This window comes from Pleurodeles waltl, chromosome 6 (assembly GCF_031143425.1).
Source record: "Pleurodeles waltl isolate 20211129_DDA chromosome 6, aPleWal1.hap1.20221129, whole genome shotgun sequence".
NCBI classification, from domain to species: domain Eukaryota; kingdom Metazoa; phylum Chordata; class Amphibia; order Caudata; family Salamandridae; genus Pleurodeles; species Pleurodeles waltl.
This window is the reverse complement of record NC_090445.1, coordinates 73,925,549-73,951,508: the sequence shown is the minus strand read 5'-3', so window position 1 is coordinate 73,951,508 and position 25,960 is coordinate 73,925,549. Positions and strand designations below refer to the sequence as shown.

The following is a 25,960-nucleotide window of genomic DNA, read 5'->3' as shown; positions in this document are numbered from 1 at the left end:
TAACAGTGAAGGGTGATAAGTGAAGAAAACCTTATAACAAGGTACAAGTGAAATCAGCACAACACTATATACATGTCACAATATATATGTTGACAAAAACTCTTAAATAGCTACAAATAGAGAAGATCCCTACATAAAGGCACCTGGGCTAAAGTCTTGTTGCAGTCACCACAACACACATAACCGTTCCGCCACTTGGGGGGTCTTCTATTCCTTCTACTGCCAGCTAAGGTTCAATGAGGCTTGATTCCTACATCTCACTACCATCACACAACACCTGTTTGCCAACCTTACTAGAATCAGTATTCGAAGGCATGCATGTACTGCTCTCGTCTACTCCAATATCTATACTGCCCGGCTGACTCTACCCGCATACTAAGTGTTAGAAATTAGGTATCTGGTTGGCAGTCAGTTGGCACTCTGTCCAAGCAGGGACCCTCACTCCAGTCAGGGCAATGGGGATACACACTTAAGATAACCTCTGCTTACCCCACTGGGAAGCTTGGCACAACCAACCAGGCGTGTCTCAAAGGCAATGTGTAAAGTATTTGTACCAACACACACAGTAATACAGTGAAAACACTACCAAATGGAAACCACACCAGTTTAGAAAAATAGCCGATATTTATCTAAATCAAACAAGACCAAAAATCCAACATACGCAAGTAAAGTTATGAATTTTTAAATTAATGAGTCTTACTCCATAGAAAACAATGGATGCGTATCCACAAAGTATCTGGTTTGCGTAAAAAATAAAGCCACGTGGGCAAGCGTGCGTCAGAAAACTCAGCGATGCGTTCATTCCTTACTCATAATGAGGCTGTGCGTCGTTTCTTCTCCAGTTGGGTCAGCGATGCGGCGATTTCCGGGTGGTCACCTCAGGTCAGTGCATGCTCACAATGACTTTGACACCCAGCCATGGTGCATGCGAAATACGGTTGCATGGTGATGAGGAACCACACTGCATGGGGGTTACGTTGATTTCAGCAACCACAAGCGGGTGTTGCGTAGTTCTGCCAGCCGCGATGCAGGTGATGCGTAGATTTCTCAGCCACGATGCAGGTAGTGCATCGTTTTTACAGCTGCGTTGCAGGTGGTGCATCACATTTTTCCCCGTACGGCTCCTGTGCATGGATTTCGGTCTTGGTTCCACCAGCTTCACCTTTCAATGGCCCAAGGACTAGAGTGGGCACCACTTGGCAGGGTAGGAGTCTCAGCAGAGAGTCCAGGTGCTGGCAGAGGAAGTTGTTAATGGCCCTGAAACTTCAAAACAGGAGGCAAACTCATTCCAAGCCCTTGGAGACACTTCACAAGTAGGAATAAACCACAAAGTACAGTCTTTGTCCTCTTTCAGGCAGCAGCAGCAACTGCAGGCCAACCCAGCAAAGCACAATCACAGGCAAAGAGGCAGTACTCCTCCTCCAGCTCTTCTCCTTGCAAAGGTTCCTCTTGGGTCCAGAAGTAATCTAAAACTCCAGGGTTTTGGGTCCACTACTTATACCCCTTTCTGCCTTTGAAGTAGGCAAACTTCAAAGGAAAGTTGTTCACAAGATCCTGCCTTGCCCAGGCCTGGCCCCAGACACACACCATGGGGTTGGAGACTGCATTGTGTGAGGGCAGGCCTTTCAGTTGTAAGTGTCAGGTCCTCCCTCCCCACTCTAGCCCAGGAGACTCATCAGGATATGCAGGCTACACCCCAGCTCCGTTTGTGTCACTGTCTAGTGGAGATTCACAAACTGTCCAATGGTCAGTCTGACCCAGACATGGAATACACATGCAGAATGAGGCACAGAATGATTAAGCAAGAAAATTCCCACATTCTAAAAGTGGCATTTTCAAACTGACAATCTAAAAAACAACTTTACTAAAAAATGTATTTTTAAATTGTGACTTCAGAGACCCCAAATTCCACATCTCAATCAGCTCCAAATGGGAAACTGCACTTAAAAAAAGTTTTAAAGGCAGTCCCAATGTTAACCTATGAGAGAGATAGGACTTGCAATAGTGAAAAACGAATTTGGCAGTATTTCACTATCAAGACATGTAAAACACATCAGTATATCTCCTACCTTTAATATACACTGCACCCTGCCCATGGGCTACCTAGGGGCTGACTTAGGGGTGCCTTACATGTACAAAAAGAGAATTTAAAATTGCAGACACAGACACTGCAGTGACAGGTCTAAGCCAGGTTTATAGGGCTACTCGTGGGGTGGCACAATCCGTGCTGCAGGCCCACTAGTAGCATTTGATTTACAGGCCCTGGGCACCTCTAGTGCCCTTTAATAGGGACTTACTAGTAAATCACATATGCCAACCATGGAAAAGCCAATTACACATACAATTTACACAGAGTGCACTTACACTTTAGCACTGGTCAGCAGTGGTTAAGTGCCCAGAGTACCAAAACCAGCACACAGTCAAAAACACATGAAGCAGAGGTAAAAGGACAGGGGAAACCACGCCAATGATGCCAGGTCTAACACTAAGACTTTGTCCCCTCATGCCCTGGAGCACACTTCTTGACCAGCACCACAAGCCTCAACAGAGAGTTTAAAGAAATCCTCCCCCCACAACCACCCCTGCCATGCATTTACACAAATCTTCAGAGCTCCACAACAGTCCAGTTACTTCCACGCCGCACAGCTGTGTGTTTGAGATTGCATACTCTCCCAATGCTTAACTATTCCGAATTGTGCATAACCTGAATCCCTTCCATGGGTTCCTAAAACTGACTCTCACCCTTGTGTACCTTACAAGGCTTTCTAGTGTTAGTCATACAGTCATAATAGCGCTTATATTTGTCATGTGCCGCCTTAAATCTGACTCTCACTATATCCATCAACTAATGTTACAAAAAGCTTTAAACATCCAGTCGTTAAGTTTTCGAACTTCTCCCTCTCATTATTCCCAATAGCGTTTACCCAGTGGCCTCATTGACAGTCATCATATACATCTATACAGTCTTGAGAACTAGGACTTCTCAGTTCATGTTACTCCTCACACCCAACTGGATGGCACCCATCAGCACATTTAAATCTCTCAATCATGCCATCAGCACTAGGATTATACAGAGAGTGGCTCTTACTGCCAGTCTCCCAAGTAGGCTTTCACCTTGTGAGGATGTAACTGAACATCACTGTCACTGAGTAACACTGCAGGCAAACCCTCATTCATAAACACCCATGAAAGAAGCCTAGAACTGCATGATCACCAGCCCTTTCCACAATCCTGAAGACAGGCCAATGGGAAAAGGTGTTCATAACAGAAATCACATACTTGTGGGGTTCCCTAGCTGGTCCCATAATAGCAACAGCCACAGATTCCCATGAGCTTTTCGGGAGTCCACCTTCGTCCACACATAGGTGGCTGGTAAGTTTACAAAGATGTGTCTGCCATCGCACCCAGCACACTTTCTAACCACTCGCAATGGGTACATTGATGCCAGGCCCCAGAACGGTTTCTTTGTAGCTCATTTGGTTTTCACGAGGCCTAAATGTCCCTCCTACCCCTGCGTCACGAGCAGCCTCCTCAGAATGTACCAACCTCTCACCTTTCATGACTGTCTTAATTCCCATCAACAGTTCAATCACCCTCTAGATATCTGACTTCAACCGCATTTTTGAGTCAAGTGGTTGACAGGTGTGTCGATCCGGTCTGTGCATCTTCTTTGGGTTGCGCTGTTATTTAGAAGCGCAGTGGTGGGCTGTGGCACTGGTACGGGTGCTCCACAAAGTGGCCCCCGAGAGGGAGTCTAGTGAGAGGCTCAGCAGGACTCGGCGCTGCTGTGGAGAGATGCTGGTGTACTACAACAGGAGGTGCTGGTCTTACTGTGCTCAGGGCTCTTTCCTCTGCAGTGAGAGCTTTCTCTCTGTGGTGAGAGTGGGGCGGTATTGTGTTTGCGGTACATGTGGACCGCTTCTCGTGGGTGGGTGGCTGGTTACCACTGCCGAGACCAGAGTAGGCACAGGCTGCTAAGCCCAGGAGCTAGGAATGCATCTGTGGCCTCTAAATACCTATTTAGCCCTGATAACTGTGTCAACATTTTACACTACTGAGAGCACTCTCACATCCTTCACAGATTAACGCGCTCACATCTCAGACCAGGAGTCACACTGTACCCGGAGCAGTCTCACAAACCCTAAAGAGTGGCAGCCACACACAACTGGCAGCACTTACACCCCTCACAGATAAGCAGGCAGGCACTACCGATAGCACCCACGCTCCTCACAAAATTGCAGCACAGTAAACTAGGCCTCTTCATTAATTTGTGAGTTGTGTGTGTGCTATTCTGAATGGGTAAGTGGGTGACTGCAAGACTGAGTCAACTGGTGGATGAATAAATGTATGGATGCAGACATGAGTGCCTGGGTGTATGTACAGATGGATAAGTATCTTCGTGGATGGAAGCATCAGTTATAAGCCCAACCTATAGGCTTTGAAAGAGCTTTGTTGGTTTCCCATTTTCAAGTTGAAGACACTTTCCAGTAACCTGTTGATACTTCCAGCTGCGACTCCAATCTCAGTGGCAGACACTGCGATCACAGCGCAGAGGCTGCAGCCACTGACACCCTCACACCTCAGGGGTAGGTACTTGGAACTAGGCCTGATAAGTGACCTCACGCCACACATAACACTTTCGGCCTGTGCTGACCTTTTAGCTAACATTGTTTTGCATTCTGGGACTTGTAGTTTTGCTTTTACCATTCCATCCAAGCGTGCAAGGCACAGTTCAGTAAAGGTCAAGTCTGTAAAAAGGTGTCACACATGACGTCCTCGTGGGTGAACGTTACATTTTCATAAACATGTTCCATTCCCTTCCACTGAGACACAGCACACTCGGGCACTCCCAGATGCAGACGCCCCCATCAGGCTCCAACATTCTGGTCACCTGCAGACATCCAGTGGCAACCCACATGGTGGTGCCCCCTGCAGAATGTGAGGGGGGGGCCGAGTCTCCTGTCCCTGACGGATAATCCGCGGCCTTGGGCTGAACTGGGACACCCTGGGGGTTTTTGAGGCTGGTAAATGGTTGCCGCCTGCGTCGCAATAACGCCATGGGCCTGACTTGCACACCCGCAGGCGCCCCCTGTACAGCTTCGTACATTGCAAGCTGCTGACACTCTCAGGTGAGATACTCCCAGCTCCGCCGCAGACACTCCTTGCTCTCCTGCACAATCCCAGGTTAAAGGCAGACACTTATACTCTACTGCACACTTCCTAGTTCGTCCACAGACACTCCCTTTTCTGCTGCAGACACGCCCAGCAGATCTGTGCAGTGGGAGGGGGTGGAAGGAAGGAGAGACGGACACTCCCAGTTCAAAAGTTGTGAGAAACGAAACTAAACTGCCCCACTCCCTCCCCGGCAGGAACATGGCTGCAGCAAACCATCTCCGGAGCCTGAAGGACGAGGCCACCTGCTCCATATGTCTGGAATATTTCACAGACCCTGTGTTCGTGGAGTGTGGACACACCTTCTGTCTGTCCTGTATCACTCAGTGCTGGGAGGGGCTGCAGACAGACTTCCCCTGTCCTCAGTGCAGGGAAATATCTCAAAGTAAAACATTCCGGCCACTCAGGCACCTGGCGAATGTAGTGGAAATCGCCAAACAGCTTCAGGTATCGAGTGCGACCCCCCAGGAGGCGAATCTGTGCCGAGAACACGAAGAGAAACTGAAACTGTTCTGTGAGGATGACCAGGAGCCCATCTGTGTGGTCTGCAGCGTGTCACGTGATCACAAGGCTCACACGGTGCTCCCCATTCGAGAGGCTGCCCAGGAGTACAAGGTATGTGTGCTACAGAGCTGGGTCGGGGTGGAACCAGGCCACACGGTACCCCAAGAGGCTGCCCAGGAGTACAAGGTATGTGTGCTACAGAGCTGGGTCAGGGGTGGAACCGGGCCACATGGTACACCAAGAGGCTGCCCAGGAGTACAAAGTATGTGTGCTAGAGAGATGGGTCAGGGGTGGGATCAGGCCACATGGTACGAGGCTGCCCAGGAGTACAAGGTATGTGTGCTACAGAGCTGGGTCTGAGGCTGGGACAGGCTGTATGCTGCGTTCATTCGTAAGGCTTCCCAGGAGTACAAGGTACGTCTCCAATTGGTTTAGGCATGGGTAGCCCAGCCTCATACTGTGCTTTGTGCTAACTGACCGTTTTTGTACCGGCACGACTGATGTTTAAATATCCCAACTGCTACAGAAATTAAGGAAATACCTTCTGTATATTTGTATTACTCCCTATCAGTACACACTAAAACCAGTATTTATAAGAAGAAAGTACTTTAGAATATTTTCCACAGCTGCTGTAATGATCCCAGACTGATTAAAGTAAACAAGACAGAAAGGCCATGAACACAGACTGTTTTCTATAAAGTTGTGTGTGCCGGCCTTTGCAGTACTAAAACTTGAACAAATGGGCAGTGCTTTTTGCTGAGAAAAGTGACAACCCTAACTGTGCCCCCTGCAGGAAAGTACCACCTTGCCTGGCTTGTTACCCCATTTTCACTGTATTTATGTATGTTTTAGCCCTTGTGTCACTGGGATCCTGTTAGGCAGGACCCCAGTGCTCATATTATGTGCCCTGTATGTGTTCCCTGTGTGGTGCCTAACTGTATCACTGAGGCTCTGCTAACCAGAACCTCAGTGTTTATGATCTCTCTGCTTTTTAAATTTGTCACTGCAGGTTAGTGACTAAATTTACCAATTCTCATTGGCACACTGGTACACCCATATAATCCCCTTGTATATGGTACTTAGATACCCAGGGTATTGAGGTTCCAGGAGATCCCTATGGGCTGCAGCATTTTTTTTTGCCACCCATAGGGAGCTCAGACAATTCTTACACAGGCCTGCCACTGCAGCCTGAGTGAAATAACGTCCACGTTATTTCACAGCCATTTTTCACTGCACATAAGTAACTTATAAATCATTTATATGTCTAACCCTCACTTGGTGAAGGTTGGGTGCCAAGTTACTTAGTGTGTGGGCACCCTGGCAGTAGCCAAGGTGCCCCACATCGTTCAGGGCAAATTCCCTGGACTTTGTGAGTGCGGGGACACCATTACACGCGTGCACTATACATAGGTCACTACCTATGTATAGCGTCATAATGGTAACTCCGAACATGGCCATGTAACATGTCTAAGATCATGGAATTGTCACCCCAATACCATTCTGGTATTGGGGGGACAATTCCATGATCCCCTGGGTCTCTAGCACAGAACCCGGTGTAGGAGGCTGGACTGGCTTGTAGTGAGTACCAAGGGGTACTTGCACCTTGCACCAGGCCCAGTTATCCCTTATTAGTGTATAGGGTGTCTAGCAGCATAGGCTGATAGATAATGGTAGCTTAGCAGAGCAGCTTAGGCTGAACTAGGAGACGAGTGAAGCTCCTACAGTACCACAAGTGTAATTTGCACAATATCATAAGAAAACACAATATACAGTTATACTAAAAATAAAGGTACTTTATTTTTATGACAATATGCCAAAGTATCTTAGAGTGTACCCTCAGTAAGAGGATAGCAAATATACACAAGTTATATGTAAACAATACCAAAAATATGCAGTATAGTCTTAGAAAACAGTGCAAACAATGTATAGTTACAATAGGATGCAATGGGGACACATAGGGATAGGGGCAACACAAACCATATACTCCAAAAGTGGAATGCGAACCACGAATGGACCCCAAACCTATGTGACCTTGTAGAGGGTCGCTGGGACTATTAGAAAATAGTGAGAGTTAGAAAAATAACCCTCCCCAAGACCCTGAAAAGTGAGTGCAAAGTGCACTGAAGTTCCCCAGAAGACAAAGAAGTTGTGATAGAGGAATAATGCAGGAAAGACACAAACCAACAATGCAACAACGGTGGATTTCCAATCTAGGGTACCTGTGGAACAAGGGGACCAAGTCCAAAAGTCACAAGCAAGTCGGAGATGGGCAGATGCCCAGGAAATGCCAGCTGTGGGTGCAAAGAAGCTTCTACTGGACAGGAGAAACTGAGGTTTCTGCAGGAACGAAAAGGGCTAGAGACTTCCCCTTTGGTGGACGGATCCCTCTCGCTGTGGAGAGTCGTGCAGAAGTGTTTTCCCGCCGAAAGAACGCCAACAAGCCTTGCTAGCTGCAAATCGTGCGTTTAGCGTTTTTGGATGCTGCTATGGCCCAGGAGGGACCAGGATGTCGCAAATTGCGTCAGGAGAGAGAGGGGACGTCGAGCAAGACAAGGAGCCCTCTCAGCAGCAGGTAGCACCCGGAGAAGTGCCAGAAACCGGCACTACGAGGATGCGTGAAACGGTGCTGACCCGAAGTTACACAAAGGAGTCCCACGTCGCCGGAGACCAACTTAGAAGGTCGTGCAATGCAGGTTAGAGTGCCGTGGACCCAGGCTTGGCTGTGCACAAAGGATTTCCGCCGGAAGTGCACAGGGGCCGGAGTAGTTGCAAAAGACGCGGTTTCCAACAATGCAGTCTGGCGTGGGGAGGCAAGGACTTACCTCCACCAAACTTAGACTGAAGAGTCACTGGACTGTGGGAGTCACTTGGACAGAGTTGCTGGATTCAAGGGACCTCGCTCGTCGTGCTGAGAGGAGACCCAAGGGACCGGTAATGCAGCTTTTTGGTGCCTGCGGTTGCAGGGGGAAGATTCCGTCGACCCACGGGAGATTTCTTCGGAGCTTCTAGTGCAGAGAGGAGGCAAACTACCCCCACAGCATGCACCACCAGGAAAACAGTCGAGAAGGCGGCAGCAGGATCAGCGTTAGAGTTGCAGTAGTCGTCTTTGCTACTATGTTGCAGTTTTGCAGGCTTCCAGCGCGGTCAGCAGTCGATTCCTTGGCAGAAGGTGAAGAGAGAGATGCAGAGGAACTCTGATGAGCTCTTGCATTCGTTATCTAAAGTTTCCCCAGAGACGGAGACCCTAAATAGCCAGAAAAGAGGGTTTGGCTGCCTAGGAGAGAGGATAGGCTACTAACACCTGAAGGAGCCTATCAGAAGGAGTCTCTGACGTCACCTGGTGGCACTGGCCACTCAGAGCAGTCCAGTGTGCCAGCAGCACCTCTGTTTCCAAGATGGCAGAGGTCTGGAGCACACTGGAGGAGCTCTGGACACCTCCCAGGGGAGGTGCAGGTCAGGGGAGTGGTCACTCCCCTTTCCTTTGTCCAGTTTCGCGCCAGAGCAGGGCTAAGGGGTCCCCTGAACCGGTGTAGACTAGCTTATGCAGAATTGGGCACATCTGTGCCCATGAAAGCATTTCCAGAGGCTGGGGGAGGCTACCCCTCCCCTGCCTTCACACCATTTTCCAAAGGGAGAGGCTGTAACACCCTCTCTCAGAGGAAGTCCTTTGTTCTGCCATCCTGGGACAAGCCTGGCTTGACCCCAGGAGGGCAGAAACCTGTCTGAGGGGTTGGCAGCAGCAGCAGCTGCAGTGAAACCCCAGGAAAGGCAGTTTGGCAGTACCAGGGTCTGTGCTACAGACCACTGGGATCATGGGATTGTGCCAACTATGCCAGGATGGCACAGAGGGGGCAATTCCATGATCATAGACATGTTACATGGCCATATTCGGAGTTACCATTGTGAAGCTACATATAGGTAGTGACCTATATGTAGTGCACGCGTGTAATGGTGTCCCCGCACTCACAAAGTCCGGGGAATTTGCCCTGAACAATGTGGGGGCACCTTGGCTAGTGCCACGGTGCCCTCACACTAAGTAACTTTGCACCTAACCTTTACCAGGTAAAGGTTAGACATATAGGTGACTTATAAGTTACTTAAGTGCAGTGTAAAATGGCTGTGAAATAACGTGGACGTTATTTCACTCAGGCTGCAGTGGCAGGCCTGTGTAAGAATTGTCAGAGCTCCCTATGGGTGGCAAAAGAAATGCTGCAGCCCATAGGGATCTCCTGGAACCCCAATACCCTGGGTACCTCAGTACCATATACTAGGGATTTATAAGGGTGTTCCAGTAAGCCAATGTAAATTGGTAAAATTGGTCACTAGCCTGTTAGTGACAAATTGAAAGAAATGAGAGAGCATAACCACTGAGGTTCTGGTTAGCAGAGCCTCAGTGAGACCGTTAGGCACCACACAGGGAACACATACATATAGGCCACAAACTTATGAGCACTGGGGTCCTGATTAGCAGGGTCCCAGTGACACATAACAAACATACTGAAAACATAGGGTTTTCACTATGAGCACTGGGCCCTGGCTAGCAGGATCCCAGTGAGACAGTGAAACACCCTGACATACACTCACAAACAGGCCAAAAGTGGGGGTAACAAGGCTAGAAAGAGGCTACTTTCTCACACCCGGGTACTGCCAAACTGCCTTTCCGGGGTTTCCACTGCAACTGCTGCTGCTGCCAACCCCTCAGACAGGATTCTGCCCTCCTGGGGTCTGGGCATCCCCAGCCCAGGAAGGCAGAACAAAGGATTTCCTCTGAGAGAGGGTGTTACACCCTCTCCCTTTGAAAATAGGTGTGAAGGGCTGGGGAGGAGTAGTCTCCCCCAGCCTCTGGAAATGCTTTGATGGGCAGAGATGGTGCCCATCTCTGCATAAGCCAGTCTACACCGGTTCAGGGATCCCCCAGCCCTGCTCTGGCGCAAAACTGGACAAAGGAAAGGGGAGTGACCACTCCCCTGACCAGTACTTCCCAGGGGAGGTGCCCAGAGCTCCTCCAGTGTGTCCCAGACCTCTGCCATCTTGGAAACAGAGGTGTTGGGGGCACACTGGACTGCTCTGAGTGGCCACTGCCATCAGGTGACGTCAGAGACCCCCTCTGATAGGCTCTTATCTCTCTTGGTAGCCAATCCTCCTTTCTTGGTAGCCAAACCTCCTTTTCTGGCTATTTAGGGTCTCTCCTCTGGGGAATTCTTCAGATAACGAATGCAAGAACTCACCAGAGTTCCTCTGCTCTTCCCTCTTCGACTTCTGCCAAGGATCGACCGCTGACTGCTCCAGGACACCTGCAAAACCGCAACAAAGTAGCAAGACAACTACCAGCAACATTGTAGCGCCTCATGCTGCCGGCTTTCTCAACTGTTTCCTGGTGGTGCATGCTCTGGGGGCTGTCTGCCTTCACCCTGCACTGGAAGCCAAGAAGAAATCTCCAGTGGGTCGACGGAATCTTCCCCCTGCTAACACAGGCACCAAAAGACTGCATCACCAGTCCTCTGGGTCACCTCTTATTCGGACGAGCGTGGTCCCTGGAACACAGGAACTCCATCCAAGTGACCCTCACAGTCCAGTGATCCTTCAGTCCAAGTTTGGTGGAGGTAAGTCCTTGCCTCACCACGCTAGACTGCAAACTTGTGTACTGCGTGATTTGCAGCTGCTCCGGCTTCTGTGCACTCCTCCAAGGATTCCTTCGTGCACAGCCTAGCCTGGGACCCCAGCACTCTGTCCTGCAGTGCTCAACCCTCTGAGTTGGACTCCGATGTCGTGGGACCCTCCCTTGTGACTCTGAGCCAGCCCCGGTTCACAAATCTTCTAAGTGCCTGTTCTGGTACTTCTGCGGGTGCTGCCTGCTTCTGTGGGGGCTCTCTGAGTTGCTGGGCGCCCCCCCTGTCTCCTCCTTCAAGGGGCGACATCCTGGTCCTTCCTGGTCCCCAGCAGCCTTGCAGCTAGCAAGGCTTGTTTGCGGTATTTCTGCATGGAAACACTTCTGCAACCTCCAGCACGCAGTGGGACATCTTCCTTCCAAAGGAGAAGTTCCTAGCTCTCTTTGCAAAATCCTAAGCTTCTTCCATCCGGAGGCAGCCTTCTTGCACCTTCATCCGGGGTTTCCTGGGCTCCTGCCCCCCGGACACTATTGCGACTCTTGGACTTGGTCCCCTTGCCTTGCAGGTCCTCAGGTCCAGGAATCCGTCTTCAGTGCTTTGCTGGTGTTTGTGGTTCTTGCAGAATCCCCCTATCACGACTATTGTGTCCTTTTGGGGTAGTAGGGGTACTTTACTCCTACTTTTCAGGGTCTTGGGGTGGGGTATCTTGGACACCCTGACTGTTTTCTTACAGTCCCAGCGACCCTCTACAAGCTCCCATAGGTCTGGGGTCCATTTGTGATTCACATTCCACTTTTGGAGTATATGGTTTGTGTTGCGCCTAGACCTATGTTTGCCTATTGCATCCTATTGTAATTCTACACTGTCTGCATTACTTTTCTTACTTTTACTTACCTGTTTTGGGTTTGTGTACATATATCTTGTGTATATTACTTACCTTCTTACTGAGGGTACTCACTGGGATACTTGTGGCATATTGTCATAAAAATAAAGTACCTTTTATTTTTAGTAACTCTGAGTATGGTGTTTTATTTTGATATTGTGCTGTATGATATAAGTGGTATAGTAGGAGCTTTGCATGTCTCCTAGTTCAGCCTAAGCTTTGCCATAGCTACCTTCTATCAGCCTAAGCTGCTAGAAACACCTCTATTGTACTAATAAGGGATAACTGGAACTGGCACAGGGTGTAAGTACCACAAGGTACTCACTATAAGCCAGGCCAGCCTCCTACACCCCCCATTGGATAGGCTGCACAAGAGTACACGGTGTGTGCTTCTAGTCAGAGTCTGAGACAGGATACAAAGTGCTTCTCCATTACAGAGGCTGCAGAGAAGTACAACCTGTGCATAGTGATAGAGATCAAATTTTACTAATACATTAGTGGCATAGAAGTTGGCATATGGTGTCTTACAAACCTTCATTTAAAGGCCGAACAGAAAACTTAACCAGGATAATGAAAAATGTGCACATTTTAATTATGGTGGACAATGTGGCGCTATTCGTCTTTGGACATCAAGTTTTAACATGAAGATATTGTGCATCAATACTTGAGTTAACTGCTGACATGAAATAATGCAAAAAGTATTTTACTAGATGAATACTAGAAGTGAAGTATTAAATGAACATACTTCTATTGATTGAAATGGATATTATTACCACGAGTTACATGTGTGGGAAAAAAAAATGCACGTTTGAACTGTTGTGATATCTCGTAAATAACTTTTGCAATGAAATAATTTGCGTTGCTTATTCAGCATTAAATTGTAAGGTGCGCAATAGGATTTATGTGCATTGTATTAATGTGTATTTAGACTTTCTTAACTTGGCTAGGTCTAGAGATTCATTTTACAGCAGTAGAGGAAAATTACTTGCTGATTCTGTTCCCTCTAACATGATTTTGTTCCTAGGTGGCTGACGTGATATTGAATGCCCTATTGTATTGAAGGCGAAGAACATGTTTCAAAGTTAACTATTTCACAATATTTGTCCTAGCTGTCGAGCAAGAAAGAAAACTTATAATTTTCATGTGAGAAATTATTAGGCCATGCTGCGTACAGTGAGAGAAGATCCCGATGCAACAATTAACTAGAAAATGTCATGTTTTGGCAGAACTGCATGATTTCATCTAGATGGTCATGAATTTCTCTGAGAAAATCTGGAATAGCTGTAAACTTCATGGTGTCAGCGGCCACCACTGGATGCTGAATCTTGTGCCTAAGATGAGCCCACCTGAAGGACCAATCAAAAGGTCCACGATTATTTCTAATTAGTGAGGGACTTTGAAACTTAAAGTTAGTCTAGTCCTGTCTCAAGTCTATTGTTGTCTGTCAGTGTCTGCTGATGTTTGGTGAAGGTTGCTGCTGTCATCTCCACCTCCTGTCTCTCTCAAAGTCTTCTGCCGTATTTAATCTTTATATTATTATGAATTTCTTCTTGTCCTAATTGTCCCATTTGCTATTGCTGTTCAGTACTAATATTCCCAACTAACTCTGAACATGTCCTGATGCTAATGTTGTGAGAAGATGACCGTTATGTTTGTTGAAACATTCCTGTCTGCTGTTCTATGAGGAGAGGTAATACTAAATGTGGTTTCTAATTTCCTTTCTAGTTTACATAACCCTAGTTAGATGATTTCTTTCCAAATTATTTTTGTGTTTTCCCTTTTAGCTTTTGTCCACATGTGTTAGCCCGCTCACACACATGCAAGTCCAAATTCATGTTAGAAATAAAGATGGCCCAGCTTTGAAATTTATTGTTAAAGGTTGTATTTTGATGATGTACTAATGTCACTATCATCTGCATGGAAATCTGATACCTGATAGAGACAGCTAGCCGCAGATTCCTTATCTTAGAATTCTCCTCCAGGCATCAGACTGTATCTGGAAACTTTGTCCTAAGTAGTACCTCTGTGCGTTGGTAGAGGGTGATGAGCGACTCCATAGCGACGTTGTCCCCGGACATGACGTCGACGGAGTCAATATAGTCTCTCCCCCGACATGCAGTTGTCAGTTTCTTCTTTTCTGCGCAGCAACGCTGATCCTGAGAAGCCGTTCTTCTGGCCCTTTTTTGGCCTTTACCCTTTTCATAGAATTTTTTTGTGGGTTGGGAAAAGCGTATATGCCTTCAGGCTTTAAGAACTGTGGGTCCTGTGCTCGACAGTTGTCGGTCACGGACCCCACTGTGTCTGTATGTGGTGCCTTGGCACTCACCACGACGCTGACAATTGTGACGCCTGTCGTCAACTGAAGCCAAAGTCCTTGCGGGAGCAGCGGATGAAGCTCCCAGTGGTGCGGGCATCGCAGTCTTCACAGGATTTACAAAGGCGTCAGAGTGCATCTTCTTCTTCGCGTCCGAGAGATCGCTCTCAAAGTCATCGCCCGACTTGCCCAGGTATTCTGAGGAGGAGTCTGTGCCCGAGTCAATCCCTTTCACCTTATCCTGGCATCGGGTGACTCTGACCCAAATGTGGGACTATTACTCATCCTTGCATGCAATTTTGGGGTCCTCACCTCCCTCTTTAGTGCCTTTGGGCCCTAAAGAGGCGGCGGGTGCACTGATAGGGCCTTCACCGGCAGCTTAGTCCTTGATGCCTGTTACGCCCCTCGACTTTGACTCCAGAGTCGGATCGGCACTGATGCAGGCCTCTTATGCCCCCATCGGCTGCACTTGATTCCGCTCTTCCGATGCTGTTCTCGGCAGTTGTGACGCATACGACTTCCCTCGGTACCCCTGTTATTCTTTCTCTGGAGTCAGACAATGCCACATCCAAGGTCGAGGTGGGTTCATGTCCAGGCTTGCAGATACTCATACTATAATGTGTGTGGTTTTCTCTGCGTATGTCTCAGACATTTTCACACACCCTTTTTCCCTTTAGTCATCTACCGCTTCTTCTGTGGACTCTTTCCTAACCATTAGTCCACTATGGTTGGGTTATAATTCTATATCACCATACATCTATGCAATGGATCTTGCCGTTTCCTACATTCCTCCCACAAGGGAGATGTCTAGTGCTCCTATAGGGTGTTCTTCCCACCTAGTCTTTTATGAATAGTTATGTAACCCTTTTGGAGGGTTGTTTCCCCTTCGGTATGTGTCTTCTTTCTTATCTGTTGTCGTCTATTACAGATATTTCACGGTAGGCTTACTCCCCTGGCATTGCGACTTTCTTGTAGCTCAGGGGTGGGAATGTTTTTTTCTCTTTTTATTATATGTCTTCCTTTCTAACCTGACAGGTTTCTAAGGTCTAGTATTTCGATTCCATTCCAGGAATTGACCTTTTTATGCTTTGTTGAGCAGCATCCACTGTTGCTCTACCTTTGGTTCACTATATCTGTCCTGGTTCAACCCTGGGTCTTACGCTGTTGATTCTGTTTCTTCAACGGTTTTCTTCCATTGGTTGCTTTTGCTCCTTTTAGAATTACTCTCCTCAAAGAGTGTCTCTTTGCATTTCTGGGTGTTCCGTACCGCACTGTTTCTGTCGGTTTCTCTGAGCGGATGGTTCTTCCACCTTCTGTTTTCCTTGATTACTGACTTTGTTTAATCTTTGGTTGACGTATAGGTTTTGAGGGATGTTTATTTCCCCCCCTTCATTTTCTCGTCATGTTTTTTTTATTGCATTATAAGCAAGGCTCGATATTCAGGTCTCTAACCTTTGATGTCATGCCATCTACAATCAAGGGTTCTGCTCACATCCCTCCTATGGTGTTCTGTTTTGTTTATGATGTACATGTTCTCTCTGGATACTTTCTGGCTGGACATATCCATGTCCTTCCAAGTCTATCCCTCTGTATGGGTTCTATGGCTGGTTTTTCCTGGTCCTTCTGTTTTACCCATTTGTAGTATGTCATTAGTACACCAGAGGTGTTCTGTCTACTGGCTTTCAGTGCCTCAAATATTTTTGCTTTCTGCTTTTGCTTTTCTCTTTGTGTGTTCCTGCACACAAATACTCTGCTTTCAGTTCCATCCATATCAGCGTGATGCTGCTGTTTCTTGAAAGTTTCCACTGGCCATTCTGGTGACAGCATGGTTTTCTGTAGCTTCCCTTCTAGATTACTCTATACATTTTGTCCCTTGATAGGTGTTAGGTGCCTATCTCTCACATGTTTACTCCTCATTTCATTCGGCTATTTATTGGCAGCATTGCATGTCCTACCTGTTGTGGTCACCTCCACGTTCATTTTTAGGGACATTTCTTTTACGCCCATGACTTTCCATATCCTCTGGTGATGTGTAGGTCATCTGTTCTTTGTGAGTAAGTTACACTATCTTTCTCACCTTTGTCTCGTTCCTGGTCTACTCTTCCTTAGTTGGCCAGTTGTTTATTGTGTGACTGCTGAAATGTGTTCGCAAAAATCCTCCTGGGTTGATATTGCTGTGGTATCTAATTCTAAGATAAGGATTATGCAGCTAGTTGTCACTATCCGATGAACAAGTTACTTACCTTCGGTAATGTCTTATCTAGTAGAGATACAGACTAGCTGCAGATTCCTTGTGGACCCACACATCCTCCCCACTTGCGAACTGTGTTCTCTAGCTTCAGTCTAGCGTAAGGGCATTCTATGTTATATTTTCAGTTTTGTAGTTATAACATCATAATTTATCCACCTTTCTGGCATATTCACTGTTCCACTGGCAGTTTCTATGTGGCTCCACTTTGTTGTGGGGGTTATAGTCAAAGAAGAAACTGCTGTCAACGCGTTGGGGGAGGGACTATCTGGACTCCGTCGTTGTCATGTCCGGGGACGATGTATGTTGATAACTTAGTTTTGCGCACCATATATGTTACATTGGTTTTGGGATTGTAATTAAGCTTTGAAACTTTATTCAGTTTGGAGTTTAAGTGTTAAAATTGTCCATGGTCTTTAGAATTGTTTATGTGATTGATTTGAAACTGAATGAATCTGACTACTACACTCCTCACTGAGTTCAAAGATCCAGTCAACTTCTAGTGTTGGGATAAGCTATGGTGTCTCACCAGCGCGCTTGTGGTTTCTGATCCCGAGGCAGGAAGAATACCTCTGGCAGCGCGGCAACAGTACAATAAGTCTGGAGATTGAGAAGGTGTACAGTCGCCTCCCACAGTACTCTCCTTCAGTGGTGCTGGAAGAATTGTAGGTGCTCCCATCAATGTGTCTTTACTAAAGCCATAGGAATTGTGAAAAAGAACATCACAAAAAGAACGTGTGTAGAAAATGAGCCTCTCCTATTCAGCAGGGGAGTGGCAAGGTTGTGATATGTAGCTGGTGGTGCATTTTGAAGCACATTGTCGCAAATATATTACTAAAGCATGGTGTGGTAGTGCACTGTAGTTCAAGACCGCATATTTTCAATTGAAATGGCCACGAAAATTGCACGTTCATGCAGTTTACGGATAAAAGTATGTACTGCAAACAATAATGTGTGAATATCAGGTTTATTTCTGCTTTCTGCTTCACCAAGCCAAGTATCTTGGTTTGATCCTATTAACATTTTTGTTTTCATCACACTTAAGAATTACTAAGTGCTTAGTTTGTGCTTTCCGAACTCCAGATTATATTTTGAGTCATGCGTACTGCTAATTTACATGTATTTAAATTGTGTTGTGTGTTAGAAAATATAATGAAATTGGCAACCTACAGATTTTTCTGTACATCAGCAAGATTGTTGAATAATTCACTATTCAAAATCGTCCGAGTCTGTAGTTGGAAGATAAAAAAAAAAAGTAAACGCCAATCTCCATGTTAAAAACAATTAACAGCAATTTGGCATAAGATAGGCTGACATTTGACCTCTGTGTTTGAACACACACCAATGTCACAAGATAAAATCAAATGTAAAGCCATCTTCATTGCTCATTCACCTTCTGAACTCCAGCTTAGATATATTGGGGAGTGCTACAGCACCCCCACATTTCTATTTCAGAGCTGTCTATTGGGCTTGTGTCTGCAACACCTTCAACCACTCCAGGTATTTTAACTAGGAGTACATTGGATTGTGGGACTTGTAGTTTTGCCTTTAAATGTGTGCGGATTGGATCATATGTTTCATAATACTAGCTCTTTTCAGTTGAAATGCCAGGACTGGCTGAAACTTTCACATATACCATCAGGACATTTGGCAGTTACATGGCATATTATGGCAAGATAAAAGGAAACTTTTTTTTGTAAATAAAAAAAAAATTCCTTTCACACCCTATGAAGTCCATTGTATGTTTTGACTTCTCTGGTTAAAATGTATTTTCTATTTCAAGTATATATAAGATTTACTTTACGAAAAAAACACAAGAATCTTTTCTTGGATAATTATTTTAATATACTCCCGTCACTAGAAATGTTTGTCTGGCTTCATACATTTTTCACTACATACATTTACTATAACAAATTTAAAAGCACTAGTGCAAATCATTTATGTATTTGTTACAGGGCGTGACTTTAAACCTGCTAAAATATGTAGCTTTCTTACAGTATTTTGCATGCTATGAATTATTTTGAGAACATCAGCTTGTACTTTAAGGGCCCCAAATAAATACTTTTACTCGAGCTGGACATGGCTTAAAAAAGTTTGAAGACTATTGCTTTATACTACACATATAAAAACTTCAGACACACAGCGGTTTATAATCACACAGTAGAGTAAAATGTAAGACTCCCTTGTGCAACTCTTTAGAAATGACTACCTGGACTATTAAAAGTGTTCAAGGTATGCGTGCTGTAGATGAGCGTTAGGGTGAGACAGGCCTTATTCTTTTGCTGGAGGAAAGGGGTTGTTAGATGAAATCGTTTAGTGTGATAGCAGCTTTGGCACTTTCATGGAGCCAGTTATTGTGAGGGCCAGAATAATGACAATAACTTGAATTTAGGTTGTGTGCATTGGAGCTGTTCACAGCAAGCATTATATCACTGATAGAAATACAGTGGATTTTGACGAATGTGAATTGAAACTGTGGCCGTTGGAGCACTAGTCATTGTGGCCTGCACAGTGGGAACAGTCAACTTTTGTGTTGTCATGACAGGAGACATTGGCCAAAAAACAGGTGCAACAGGGACAGTATAGTAACAGCAGCAGCCACAGTAATAGCTGTCACAAGAGGTGCAATTACAGTGGGAAAGGTCAGAGGTGGTCCTTTGGGTCGACAGGGGCTGTCGCAGCAGTACAACTACTGGTAGCACCGTCCTGGTTAGTGGGCTGGGCAGCATCATAGGGTCATAGATGATAGGACAGTAGGCCGTCTAGGAGGTCAACACTAAAGTCCCTATTGGTACTAGACTTCTCTGCTGAGTCTGCATCTTTCTCTTCCTGCGTCCTTTTCTTTCTATGTTTCTCAGTTATTAATGCGGGTACATTCTAGTAGCCTCAGCTCTACATTTCCTACACATGTGCTGTTCCGCAAGCCACTTAGCGTCTGCACAGTTACGAAGTGTTCTCTTAGCTTTATTCTGATACTTCTCCTTTTCCTTTTGCATGAGCACATGCTCCCAAGCATTCAAAGCCTCATACTGTTCTGGTCTAGGCGGGGGCTTCGTGCCATACAATACTCAAGTTCTCAATGACTCTCAAATTAAATGTGCCATAATGTGGGAAATTGCAAGGACCCTTCTCTCTCTCTATGTGATCTTGTGCCATTGACGAAGCCTTAAACGTGTGGAGACCTACAGTGGCGTCCATGTAAACACTTGGAGCACCTTCCGGTGGAGCTTCCTTGCCGTCTTTGATGGGAACTCATACATCACTGCTCATTAAATCTTTGGGCTGTACAACATTACATAGTCAAAGCGATTCAGCAGTCACATCATAATTCAAATATGCAACAAATTTACTCCAAACACAATTCAATACAGATTGGAACTTGCATCCTATCCCCATGCGACTCTCTCTGCACACATATCACATCATGATACATGATGACATAGCCATTACTAGCGCAGTACCTAGGCCAACTCGCCTATACCAGCGCTGTGTTTTCAGACCAATCCTCACTCTTCGCAGCACGGCTTACCCTCCTTTACAATTTCTTGGTACTTTCAACCCCTACAGTCTCTAAAGCAAGCACATTTAACAAATAACTCATGTCTGCCCAACTGCAAAAGTTTGAGGTTATCATTCGCACACAAAAAAGGCGCAGTAACTCTCTCTCGATATCACTATTAGTACATTCACAACAATTAGTTTTCAATCCTTACCTTAACTGTACCAAACTGCACAAACCTTAGCAGACAAGTCAAACAGTGATATACTCTTATCTATCCTGGGATCTTGGACTGTGACAAGTCCAATAACACCGTCAGCTGCTCAGCACCAAGCTCCTACACATTCACACAATTAAGCCCCAAACATCACCACTATGCATGACACAAAACTTCAACACAACAGCCCAAGCTTGACATAAACAATTGCGACCCACAACCCTATTAATACCACTCCTCCACCACTGCAAATGCCCTCAGAACCGCCAGAACACGTCAGTCTTCAAAGTAGAGCCATGGAGTTTGAGGACATAGGCAGATTTGAGATAAGGGTAATGTCCAGTAAACTCTACATATTTCTGGACCTTTCCAGCTCTTTAGCCTTCAGTAACAGAACCATCTGCTCCGCCACCTCTTGATGGATCTGGGATTCTTCAACCTCAGAAACAGAGTGTAATAGTCATACAAACCTACATACGTGACTCAAGGGTTTCCTGAAGACTAAACAATAATATTGGAGCGGGGCAGGGAAACTAAATCAGGAAAAAAGGAACAAAAACCCACCTCCAAATACAGCTGCAACTGGCAAGTTCTTTTACATGATAATCATAGCTTGAGATACCCATTCATTTTCAATTTACTTTACTTTATTTTCTTTTTTTTCTTTTACAGTAACAAAACAGTCAGTGATATCAATAAAGACCCTTCCTCCCAATACGTTAAAAAACATGCATTTTCTTGCTCACACTCCAGCATGTCAACCATACCTCATACCATATTAAAACCACATTATACAACACCACAGGAAAATAAGAACTAATACAGAATAGCCATAAAGTCCTCACTATGTGTATGTTCTAAATATTTGTTTTAATCAAATAACTACGTTGAGCTTCTTCTTCTGTTCGACATCCTTTGCACAACTAACATGATATTATGCAGTCAAACATAATACACATATATTCAACACATGGCAGTTTCTTTTTGAAAAATAATTGTAGTATAGGCCAGAGGGGTTGAGTGTGCAGGTGCCCACTCGGGTTTCAGTGCCAAGCAGTAAAGAAATGCGCACCTTCCTCAGGGCACACGCAGATGGACAAACCCATAGAAATAAATCCACACTAAACGAAGAAAAGGGGGTCCCTGCACTGTATCAAGATTCTCTGTGGATGCAGAGGAAACGTGTGTGTGTGTGTGTGTATATGTGTATGTGTATATATATATATATATATATATATATATATATATATATATATATATATATACACACACACACATATATTTATGTGTAATCTTTAAAAACCTCAAACACATTGTAATACCTCAGTACTGCAGTGGAAAGCGATGATATAGAAAGAAAAGAGACCCCCCTCTGACAAGAGGAGAAACTGAATGTAACCGTAGTTCTAAGAGTTCCTAAAGTATACAGGGAGTGCAGAATTATTAGGCAAATGAGTATTTTGACCACATCATCCTCTTTATGCATGTTGTCTTATTTCAAGCTGTATAGGCTCGAAAGCCTACTACCAATTAAGCATATTAGGTGATGTGCATCTCTGTAATGAGAAGGGGTGTGGTCTAATGACATCAACACCCTATATCAGGTGTGCATAATTATTAGGCAACTTCCTTTCCTTTGGCAAAATGGGTCAAAAGAAGGACTTGACAGGCTCAGAAAAGTCAAAAATAGTGAGATATCTTGCAGAGGGATGCAGCACTCTTAAAATTGCAAAGCTTCTGAAGCGTGATCATCGAACAATCAAGTGTTTCATTCAAAATAGTCAACAGGGTCGCAAGAAGCGTGTGGAAAAACCAAGGCGCAAAATAACTGCCCATGAACTGAGAAAAGTCAAGCGTGCAGCTGCCACGATGCCACTTGCCACCAGTTTGGCCATATTTCAGAGCTGCAACATCACTGGAGTGCCCAAAAGCACAAGGTGTGCAATACTCAGAGACATGGCCAAGGTAAGAAAGGCTGAAAGACGACCACCACTGAACAAGACACACAAGCGACTGGGCCAAGAAATATCTCAAGACTGATTTTCTAAGGTTTTATGGACTGATGAAATGAGAGTGAGTCTTGATGGGCCAGATGGATGGGCCCGTGGCTGGATTGGTAAAGGGCAGAGAGCTCCAGTCCGACTCAGACGCCAGCAAGGTGGAGGTGGAGTACTGGTTTGGGCTGGTATCATCAGATGAGCTTGTGGGGCTTTTTCGGGTTGAGGATGGAGTCAAGCTCAACTCCCAGTCCTACTGCCAGTTCCTGGTAGACACCTTCTTCAAGCAGTGGTACAGGAAGAAGTCTGCATACTTCAAGAAAAACATGATTTTCATGCAGGACAATGCTCCATCACACGCGTCCAAGTACTCCACAGCGTGGCTGGCAAGAAAGGGTATAAAAGAAGGAAATCTAATGACATGGCCTCCTTGTTCACCTGATCTGAACCCCATTGAGAACCTGTGGTCCATCATCAAATGTGAGATTTACAAGGAGGGAAAACAGTACACCTCTCTGAACAGTGTCTGGGAGGCTGTGGTTGCTGCTGCACGCAATGTTGATGGTGAACAGATCAAAACACTGACAGAATCCATGGATGGCAGGCTTTTGAGTGTCCTTGCAAAGAAAGGTGGCTATATTGGTCACTGATTTGATTTTGTTTTGTTTTTGAATGTCAGAAATGTATATTTGTGAATGTTGAGATGTTATATTGGTTTCACTGGTAATAATAAATAATTGAAATGGGTATATATTTGTTTTTTGTTAAGTTGCCTAATAATTATGCACAGTAATAGTCACCTGCACACACAGATATCCCCCTAACATAGCTAAAACTAAAAACAAACTAAAAACTACTTCCAAAAATATTCAGCTTTGATATTAATGAGTTTTTTGGGTTCATTGAGAACATGGTTGTTGTTCAATAATAGAATTAATCCTCAAAAATACAACTTGCCTAATAATTCTGCACTCCCTGTATTCCCACTGTGTTCACTCAATATGCATTTCCTGTATTTCACACAGTGCTTCTCTATCGATGCGAAAAGGTCCAGATATGAGAGTGAGAGGGTGTTGTATAATGTGGTTTTAATATGGTATGAGGCATGGTTGGCTGGTTGTACGGACCTTTGTTTATTGACGTGGAGAGAAACTTAGGAGTTAAAATTTTAATGCATCAAGTCAGTAGTTATCAGAATATTTAAATCTCAAGCAATTTTGTTATAAATTCAGATTATCTAGAAGTCTTTATTTTAGCATAGCAAAGAATGAGACATTTTCCAAAACTACATAAAGAATACAGAATATCCCGCATATGGATTCCATAAGGGAAAGTTCCCTACTCTAAGTAAAGCAGGTGAAGGTCGAAAGAGGTCTTAAGGTGGGGGAAACAGGTAAGATGTCAGCTTCAGAAACTGAATTAAGGTCTCTGACAATAGAAAAATAGTTTTTAAGAATAAAACCTTTACAGTCAGTCAGGGAAATTCAGCAGAGAGATATAGGTCCTCTCAGCTCGAAGTCAGGAAAGCATCTCCTTCTGTAGTCTAAGGAACACGTAATAAAATTCAACAAAGTTCTCTTTGCAACATCAATGTCCATTCCCACTCTTATGGGCCAATCAAATATGAGCACTAGCTGGGAGCAGGTGAATGCCCCTTTTTCTCAGGACAACAGAACAGTCCATGCATTACTATGTTCTTGTTTTTGGTTGCATCACTGGACAGGCTGTCGGGTACAACCAGCTCTTCCAACAATTCATTCTCCCATCACGGCACATCTTCCTGACTGAGAACATCACTATCAGTCTTGGAATACAAAACAATTTGGTATTCACTGGCTAACATAGCATCTTAAATACAGCACCTGCAGAGGGAAGATATGAAAATCGCAAAATACACAAATTAAATGTGCAGGCCTTTCAGCAGTTATCTTGAGTTGTGATTCTTTCAAATGTGGCAATCAAGCAAATAAAGTTAGCATAATTTGTTAAATTCGGGTGCTGCTTACAATAGGTAAGTGCGGTCACCTCCAACAATGCATGCAAATAATGCACATGCGTTGATAAAAATAAATCACGCTTTGGTTATTGAATTCCTAATTATGCAGAGCATTAAAAGGTGTCATCAACTCAATAGGAGTATGTGAGCTTGCAGGATGATTCTCAGACCCGAACCTGCATCACCATAGCCTGGGAAACACCCTGAAGGCCGACTCCGGAACAACAAAGTCGCGGGCAACGAAAGCGGAACTACGCTTTCGTTAACCACAACTTCGTTGTTTTGTGCCTGAACCACGCATGTGCTGAACAACGCACATGCGTGGTTAAGCACAAACAAGAGAGTCAGCTGAGGGGGACGATGCGACGAGTCAAGTAATTGGGACGGGGGAGGGGGGTTGGGGTTTTAGTTTTAGGGGCGGGGGTGGGAGGGCTGGGGTTTTAGTGGCAGGGGTGGGGGGTCGGGTCAGGTAAGTGGGGGAGAAGGGGATGGGTTTGGGGTTTTTGTTTTCGGGGTGGGATCGGGGTTTTAGTTTTAGTTTTAGGGGCAGGGTGTGGGGTCGGGGTATTTTTAGTTTTAGGGGCGGGTTGGGGTATTTTTAGTTTTAGGGGCGGGGTTGGGGTTTTAGTTTTAGGGGCAGGGGTGGGAGGTCGAGGTATTTTTAGTTTTAGGGGTTGGGGTTTTAGTTTTAGGGGAGGGGTGTCGGGCGGTTTAGGGGCGGGGGTGGGGGGTCGGGTTATTTTTAGTTTTAGGGGCGGGGTGGGGAGTTGGGGTTTTAGTTTTAGGGGCGGGAGTGGGGGGTTGGGGTATTTTTAGTTTAGGGGTGGGGTTCGGGGTTTTAGTTTTAGCGGCGGAGGTGGGGTGTCGGGGTATTTTTAGTTTTAGGGGTGGGGGTGTTGGGGTGGTTTTAGGGGTGGGGGTTGGGGTAGTTTAGGTTTTAGGGATGGGTTGGGGTTTTAGGGGTGGGGGCTGGGGTGGTTTTAGGTTTTAGGGGTGGGTTGGGGGGTCGGGTAATTTTAGGGGCAGGGTGGGGGCTTGGGGGGGTTTAGGGGCAGGGTCGGGGGCTCGGAGTAATTTGAGGGGCGGGGTGGTTTTAGGTTTTAGGGGTGGGGGTTGGGGTACTTTAGGTTTCTGGGGTGGGGGTTGTTTTAGGTTTTGGGGGCAGGGTGGGAGTTGCGGTAATTTTAGGGACGAGGTGGGGGGTTGGGGTAGTTTTAGGGGCAAGGGTGGGGTGTTGGTGTGGTTTTAGGGGAAGGGGTGGGGGGGTTGCGGTAATTTCTAGGGGTGGAGGGCCAGGGGGGACGCATGCTGGAACAATGCCATAGCCTTTGTGCGCTCATTTGCAGTTGTTCTGGGACTCCACGAGTTGTCCTGGAACATCTTTTTCTTTGACCCTTTTCGAAGGTAGGCACATCCTGGGAGCAGTGCTAGAGCTGTTCTGGTCACAGTCACTGTGGTATGATTACTTGTTTCCAAAGTAAGTGGGTCTCATTAGCAACAAGATTTGGACATGAACAAGGA

The 25,960-nt window shown here is 45.7% G+C and overlaps 1 protein-coding gene across 1 annotated transcript in view; it reads left to right on the top strand.

The window, feature by feature from the left end:
* Nucleotides 1-5,308: 5,308 nt before the first annotated feature.
* Nucleotides 5,309-25,960, top strand: part of LOC138299226 (E3 ubiquitin-protein ligase TRIM39-like) — a 102,409-nt gene continuing 81,757 nt past the window's right edge. The window contains exon 1 of the mRNA XM_069237357.1: nucleotides 5,309-5,787. Coding sequence (XP_069093458.1) covers nucleotides 5,374-5,787 — 414 coding nt within the window. The 5' untranslated portion in view covers nucleotides 5,309-5,373. The remainder of the gene's footprint in view (nucleotides 5,788-25,960) is intronic.